This window comes from Frankliniella occidentalis, unplaced genomic scaffold (assembly GCF_000697945.3).
Source record: "Frankliniella occidentalis isolate FOCC.00 unplaced genomic scaffold, Focc_3.1 Scaffold78, whole genome shotgun sequence".
NCBI classification, from domain to species: domain Eukaryota; kingdom Metazoa; phylum Arthropoda; class Insecta; order Thysanoptera; family Thripidae; genus Frankliniella; species Frankliniella occidentalis.
The window spans coordinates 471,814-479,666 of record NW_026267208.1 but is presented as its reverse complement, the minus strand read 5'-3'; the positions used below and the strand labels follow the sequence as shown (position 1 = coordinate 479,666).

Sequence of the window (7,853 nt, the reverse complement as noted above, 5' to 3'; positions counted from 1 at the left end):
CCCCCCCGCCACGCTCAGCCACGCTCGCCACAAGCTGTCACGGAAGTTTTCAGACGACGACGTTTGAATTCACTCCGACGACGACGACGTCACAAATATTACGGAGCAAAACTTGCCCCATCATTTTACAAAACGTGCTAAGAGGGGGGGGGGGGATGGAGGTCGTACCTCCGCGGCACCACACTACTACTCGGAATGACAAACTTTTTCACAGTCCGTCACGAAAACGTAATCAGCGGTGGTTTGAGGGGAAGGCTTGGGGGTAGTGGGTGGGGGAGGCTGGCATCCACTTCGGTTAAACAGTTTATGTTTGCAGTGTATTAGCGCGGTGCCCTGTGCCAAAGTCCTGGCAGTAGTTTAGGACGCGCGGTGGTAACCACCCCGGCCACCCACCTAGCCATTCCAGGCTGTAATAGCAGCGGGACCGGTGGGACCCTCGTCTCAATCGACGGCTTATACCCGATCTCCTCCCCACCACCCACACCCAACCCGGCCGGAAAGAGAGGAGGGGGGCGGGGGAGACCAATCCGTCTGCCAGAGTAGTGCACAGATACGGGCAGTAGTGATGCCTCTCGGCGATGAGGCTGTCAGTTTGCAAGTGGTGGTGTTGGTCTGGTGGCGGGTGTGGTAAAGGCCGGGGACCAGCGGCGGGATAGCCACGCAGACTTCTAACACACACACATAAAAAAAAACCACTACATCATTTGAATACAGTCGCTACGGTGAACTATAAATGGTTGCCGTTAACTTTCATTTCAGATCACACACGCATAGGAATTTAAGAGATAATCTTGCGACAAGGAGAATTAACTGCATGCAGTCGCACAGTTTTGACCAAACCATCGCCTATTTCACGAAGGCCCCCCCCCCCCCTCTCTCTCTCTCTCCCCCTCCCTGATGTGCGGCCGGACCGAGGGCCTGCTCGGACCTCCACATTACGTTTACCTGGGCCCCGATGCCCCAAAGCGATCGGGTACTGAATATGCTGCGGGGGCCGCCGCAAAGTTGTTGATCTATAGTATTGCAAAGTTACCGCGGAGGCCCCAAGCAGTAAGCTGCTGGTGTTTATCTGCGCTCCGGAATGAGAGGAGGAGGGGGGAAGGGGGGGGATTATTCGAGTACCTGGTCAGGGCCGAAGAGAGGTAGGATGGGGGGTGGGGGAGGGAGATGGGGAAGGAAGAGACAGAGGGACTGCCAAAAGGAGCGAGAGAAATAGAACGGGAGAAACAGAGAGAGGGAGTACACACCCAGGCGTCCATCTGACCCCTCTCCAGCCAAAACCGTTTCGGTGACCCTTCAAACGCGCCGGCCCTATGCAGAGGGAGAGGGTGAGAGGAAGAGAGAGAGAGAGAGAGAGAGAGAGAGAGAGAGAGAGAGAGAGAGAGAGAGAGAGAGAGAGAGAGAGAGAGAGAGAGAGAGAGAGAGAAAGAGAAAGGGGGAGGGGCAGAAGAGATGAGAGGATATAGCACTGCTGTCGCGTTACGCCCGAACGAGTTTACGATGGGAGCAACAGTTCTAGGGGCCTTCTCAGCTATCTGGCACCACTGGCCTGTTGGTTGCAGCTGGCTGGCCGGCCTCGGCCCCCGGCCGGACCGAGGCCGGCCAATGGCCTGAGATTGTATTGGGCACGGGCCGAGGGCTGGCTGGCCGCAGCTGCACTCAGCGCCGAGGCCGACGAAATCAAATGCGAGGCAAAGGAACCCATTTACATTCGGGCAAATCGTGGTGGGTTGGTGGGTCTGAGGGACGCCGAAGCGACGCACTTGCGATGATGAGAAGGATTCAATTTTCGACCGTAAACGGCAAAAAAACAGCTTGCGAAATAAAGTAGTTCGTATACCCTCGTTGTTTCAAAGGAGAAAAAGTGCTTGGGTAGATATTTTCTTGACTGAATCCCATTTCGGCAGACGGATGTGGAAAGAGAAAGTGCGTGTGACGGAAAGAGAGGGAAGAGGAATAGAGGGAAGGGGAGAGAGAGGGAGAGACGGGGGTTAGGGTTAGGGGGAGCAAACGCGGCCAAGCGAGGGTCGCGAGGGTGTTGAGGCGTCTTGGCTGGGGCGGGGGCGCGCTGTGGTTCGGTTGACTGCAACCACGCTCAGCCACGCCCAGCCACGCCCGCTGAGCCACAGCTTGAGCAGCACGGATGGAGCAGTCAGCTGGCAGCGAGTTAGTGGAGGGAGGAGGAAGGAAGGGAAAGGGGGGGGGGCGCCCTTTCATCACGCGGTGCCGGAGTCGTCAACACCGTCTTAGGCCAGTTAACATTTTCAGGGTCGAATTAGAAATGGCAGCGACCCGCGACCCGCACACTCACCGTAAATCCTGACGGTGCTGTCCGCCGCGCCGAGGCTGTTCTTTGATATGCACCGGTAGACGCCGTAGTCGCGCAGCGTCAGGTTGAGCACCGTGAGGTACATGTGCACGTGGTAGCTCTCGCGCCTCTCGCTGACCGCGTGCTTGGATCTGCAACATCATCTCGTTATAAACACGTCCCGCGTTTGTGATTTTGATAGTACGCAGAAAAAGACTGCAGCTTTTGGTATTATTTAAAAAGAAGAAACAAATGAATGTACTGTTTTTCATTGTACTGACATTTGAACGTACTTGGAGATGTACGATAAACAAAGATTTTGTACACACTAAACCCTTATGTACTTTGTTGTGCATGTGCATAAAACATGCAAGATTTTACGCAGCCCTAAGTATACACAATTTTTATGCATAATGTTGTACAAGTGTAAATATTTACGCATGAAATTGTGCATGTTTAGGCACAGCAAAATGTAGAAGGGTTTAGTGTGTAAATAGCACCCAAATTCAAAAATTTCAATAAATTAACTGACGATGTCCGGGGCGATGGCTCCACTACGGCCCCTGCCATCGGGCGGGTAGGCAGTCCCGTCGCGCGCCGTGGCACGGCGGGACTGCCCGCCTGCCAGGCGCCCGCCCGCGCGGGCCGCGTCCCCCTCACTCACCCGTTGAGCAGGATGGTGGACTTGTGGTCCTCCCAGTAGTTCATCGTGTTGGGGTAGGCCTCCACTTTGCACTCGAGCGTCACGTCTGTGCCCACAGGCGCGCCGAGCAGTTGGCTGGGCGCGTGAATGGTGGGTGCAACTGCAAACAAAGACATTTGGGGGCGAACCGTGAGAAGGAGAATGTGACAGAGGAGAGAAGAAATGCCACTGGTTCCCTACATTTTTGCTCCTGAAATTTCCGCTTACGTTTCTATAAATTTCCATCATGTTTCGAAATCGTAATGTATTTTTGCAATGAAATATTAGCGAGTCATTAGTCATTAAGACTTTCAACGAAAGAAACAAAAGAAAAATAAGAATGTTCCGACTCAGACCAAAACAGTATTCGAGCGACCCTAATCCACGACACATCTGGATTCCCCATGACCGTCGGAACAATTTCCCTGACTTTTCTTTCCTGACTGTCTCTTTCTACATTCACCGGTGGCAGATGGCAGAAAACTGGTCTGCGGCGTTCCAGGCGTCGTAGCTCCGGTTTGAATGATGCTACACTCAAAACGCGGGAATCATTAGTTGCAGTAGACCATAGGCTTTCAAAAATTGAGTGGGTGAGATTTCTAAGCACATTGCGACACGTCCGGCGAACAAAGGCAAATCTGCGGAGCGCCCGGTAACAAAGGCGAATCTGCGGAGCGCCCGGTAACAAAGGCGAATCTGCAGAGCGCCCGGTAACAAAGGCGAATCTGTGTAGGATTTCTTATGGGGATACGCCTTTGTTACCGGGCGCTCTGCAGATTCGCCTTTGTTACCGGGCGCTCCGCAGATTCGCCTTTGTTACCGGGCGCTCCGCAGATTCGCCTTTGTTCGCCGGACGCGTCGATTGGCTTCAGAGGAGATAGCTTCGCCAGCCAGCGCGGCGCACATTTCAACGTACTTAGTTGCTACTCCAGTACAGTCATACTTACATGGACAAACGGCGAGCGACCCGATACGAAGTGCATTAATGTACGATGTCTAAAGGTCGGTACGTAAAACGTTGTCAAAACTATCCTGACAAAGTTCAATTTTTCTTGTAGACTAAGGGTACGGTAAAAAAGCACCATATCTGCCCAAATGAGTTTTGGCCTCGATCAGGCATGTGTACCATTTAACAATTGCTGGGAACGTTAAGAGATGCTTTAAAAACAAAATTACTGATAAATTTGTTGTTTTGCGCGGAAACCCCCCGCTACTCGTCAAGCCTGAGCACGATTCCCCTATATGACGTCTTTAACGCAGCTGCCTCCCCCCTCTGTGGCTTACCGTGACCGACACGGCTCCGGCACAGCCGACTTCTACTTTTCAGAGTGCCTCCGGCCCGGGCGAGTATAATTATATTTTGCTAGTCCCGCTCGGGTGAGGGGGCTGTCTGGACCGGCGGAGGCCGGACCGAAGTAGGGTTCGGGCTCCGGTGACGGGGGCAGGGGGGAGGAAAAGAGGATGGGGGTTGGGGGCGTGGGTGGGGGATAATCCGTCCTTGAGTAAAGGCACCGGCTGCCCTCAACGCTACCCCCCATGATGTTGAGCGAGCAGTGCATGTTTCCCCGTTTGCACGTGCAACCTGTAAACATCTCAACAAAATCTCTTGCCTATGTATGTGCGTACGCGGACGCCACATGCGCAATATGTTGTTACCCTGCAGGGTAGGGTAGGCCTCTGGGATTAGGTATGAATACTGACTGTTTTCTGCAGAAAAATGTATTTGTAGATTATTACCCATATTTCGGGACATAGGATGAAAATTTAAGGGAAATTACTCGGAAATTACACACACTGTTTCACTGTTTGATCAAACAGGAATATTCGAACATTCCTACTAAACAAGTCTACGTAGATAGCAGATTGATTTTACGTGTATCAATCCAATAGTGTTATGCTTTTCGCTAACTAATGATGTTTCATCAATTAGTTTATCTCAACTAAGGTCATATAAATTAGTTGTTAAAATCAAGCTGAAAAAATAAGTGCCTAGTTTATTTTTGTTTTGGTAAGCAAACGATTTTGTGGGTGTCAATTCTATCGTGAACACAGGCTCTGGAAGACTGTCGTGAGGGAGGGTGTTCTGGAGGACGCTGGTGCGGCCAGGACTATGGAGCCCGCTGTAGCGGCCTGCTCGACGGCTCGAGAGGGCCCCCATGAGACGGCCGTCCCTCTGTACAGCGGAGAGCAACTGCCCGGCCTCTTCGTCCCGCGCACTGCGCCTCCTCGGCCGCCGCCCGGCTCGGCGCTGTCAGCGGATTAGCAGTGGCTGAGAGAGAGAGAGAGAGAGAGAGAGAGAGAGAGAGAGAGGTGTTTGTTGCGACAATGCGCCGCGCCCCGACACTCTGCACTCTCAGACCTGTACTGATTTATTTATTAGTAGCTTATAAAGGTTTTTATGCAGCAGGATTACTGACTAATTTGTTACTTATTATGGATATCGTTGTAAGTAGCTCACTGATAAAAGAAAACAGTGTCAGTAATTAAAAAAGAAATTATTTCGTATTACTGATGAAAGCAGTTGTCAGTCGCTTATAAAGGTTTTTGCGCAGCAGGAATACTGACAAAAGCTGAAAAAAATCAGTAACAGGATGAGAGTGTGGAGGGCGGGGGGCTTCTGCCCGCTCCAGGCCGCTCGCAGCAGCCAGCAGAAGGGGCTCTCGAACGGACCCCGCGCGCTTTGTTGGTCACCCCGCAACCGGACACGACTCGCCTGCTCGCCCAGCAGCGCCCAGCGACGCTGCTGGAGTAGTTCTGGAGTGGAAATAAGCGGCACGCGGAGGGGCCGGTGCGTGGTCCATAGCAGTGGCGGTGGAGGGGGCGGCTGTAGAATGAATGTCCCGCCGGTAATACATACTCCCCGGAACACGGGCATTGTGCGCGGGGCCGTGGGCCCACCACAAGGAGGGCCTCCGCGCCACATAACGGCGGCACACACCGCGACACGTGCGGTGGGGCCACACCGTTAAAACCTACACTGATAAACTAAGTGTGTGTGCAACTGCTTAACACTGCTTAACACTTGCAAGTATTCTACTTGCAGTTGCACACTTAGTTTATCAGTGTAAACGCTCACACGCTATTTGCAATCATGCAAGGCAAACATCCTTTGTATTACAAACTGTTCTGTTTGTGATTTACGATTTTCTGCTGTTTGTTTGAAAGCTTGCAAGTAGCTAGTTTGTGTTTACAAACGGCTAGTTTGCAAGCAGGTCATGTTAACTAAACTTCCCTTTTTTAGGAATTTCTGTAACTATATCTCGTGGATAGCTTAGTGTATAAAAAATGGGCTAACTCACAATTGACGTTGAGGCTGATGCGCTTTGACACGGCGGGCGGCACCTCGTTGGATGCGATGCAGAGGTAGGCGCCCATCTGCTGCCGAGTGATCCGCACGAGCGGCAAGGTCTCCGAACTGTAGTTGTCGACTGGAAACAAAGAAAGAGAAGAGTTAAAATTAAAATAATATTTGGAAGAAGGCAACTTTTATACTTAACGTTTAGCACGTGCAGGGTAAGAATGTCTGCTTTTGTTGTTTTTAGTTGTTTGTTTTTTTTTTTTAGAAAAAAAGGTTTCTGAGGAAGACTACCCCCAAAAATGTGGGAATTTCCTTATGCTAATAGAAGATTTCCTTGAAATCATAGTAGTTTCCCTTCAAATATGGGAGTTCCTCACAGTTTTCCTCATTTTCCTCAGAAAAAATTAGACACTGTTTTTACCGTGCGTGGGTGGACGTTATCGTACAGCACGGCGACAACACCCACCATCGCGACAAGCATTTTCCACCCTTTGCGAAGAGGAAACAACGGGCGAGCTGTAGCGTACATACAGCGGGCGGCGTAAACCGCGCCGGCCTTGGGGCGGCACGCTGGCGGAGAGGGTAAAGCCGGCCAGGGCCGCGCGCAGCACGCGCCGTGTGTGGCCAAGATGTGACACACGCAGCCGGGCAGCAGCCGAGGGGCAGAGCCGGGCCGCACCACCCGGCCCCTTGTCACCCACGCTGCTGGGGGGAGGAGGAGAGTCACGAGGGGGGACACATGACGTGAGGGGAGGAGGAAAGGGGGGGGGCGGGGGCGGCGAAAGGCAACACTGCCGCGCCGCGCTGCCGTACCCCGCGCGGTAAGCTGGAGTTAAGTGGAGCTAGCGTCGGTTTAAACACTGACGGCAAGTGGGAGGGGGGACGTGAGGGGGAGGGGTTGGGCATGTGGTCACTTCCTCCTCTTCTTCCCCGCAGCGGCGGCTCACTGCGCGGCTCTGCGCAGACCCCAGCACGTCACTGCTGGCACCGCCGCACAAACAGACCGTCCCGCGGCGCTCTCTCTGTAAGTCTGTCCCTCTCTCCCCCACAAACACTACATCTCTAACACACGCCAGCGAGTCGCGCGGGACGCTGCGGAGGACAAAGAGGAAACAGTTTCTGCAGAGTAATCTGGCGCGCGCTCGTCGCTCGCCGCCGCCGGCAGCAGCGGCGGCTGGGTCCGTATAAACTGAAGGATCGCTGATACTTGCTCAGGAAATGGACCTGCCAGGCGAGTGAAGTGAGACGAGAGGCTGCGGACGAGGGGGGTAGGGGCAAACGCACCGTTCATTACTATCCTAATTACCAGGGCCGTCATTTATATTGTCTCGCAGGCAGGCGAGGGTGAGGGGGCCGGGCCGGCTACACCCGGATTAATAAAGGCTGCTGCTGCCGCTCGTCGCTCACAAACACGGCCGCGAGGACGACTAGGACTTCCACTCGAGAAAGAGATGCGCCTCGTTCACTTAAAACAAATATTAGGCCGGCCGGCCCGGCCCAGCGGCCACTCGACAGCTCGCAGCAGCAGTGGCATAACCAAGTCGGAGCAGGGAGGAAAAGGGGAA

General features: G+C 53.3%; 1 protein-coding gene across 1 annotated transcript in view; it reads right to left on the bottom strand.

The window, feature by feature from the left end:
• Positions 1-7,853, bottom strand: part of LOC113214528 (lachesin-like) — a 173,165-nt gene that overhangs the window by 11,028 nt on the left and 154,284 nt on the right. The window contains exons 5-7 of the mRNA XM_052268880.1: positions 6,290-6,418; positions 2,973-3,111; positions 2,312-2,460 (exon numbers count right to left, since the gene is read on the bottom strand). Of these exons, the coding sequence (XP_052124840.1) occupies positions 2,312-2,460; positions 2,973-3,111; positions 6,290-6,418 (417 nt within the window). The remainder of the gene's footprint in view (positions 1-2,311; positions 2,461-2,972; positions 3,112-6,289; positions 6,419-7,853) is intronic.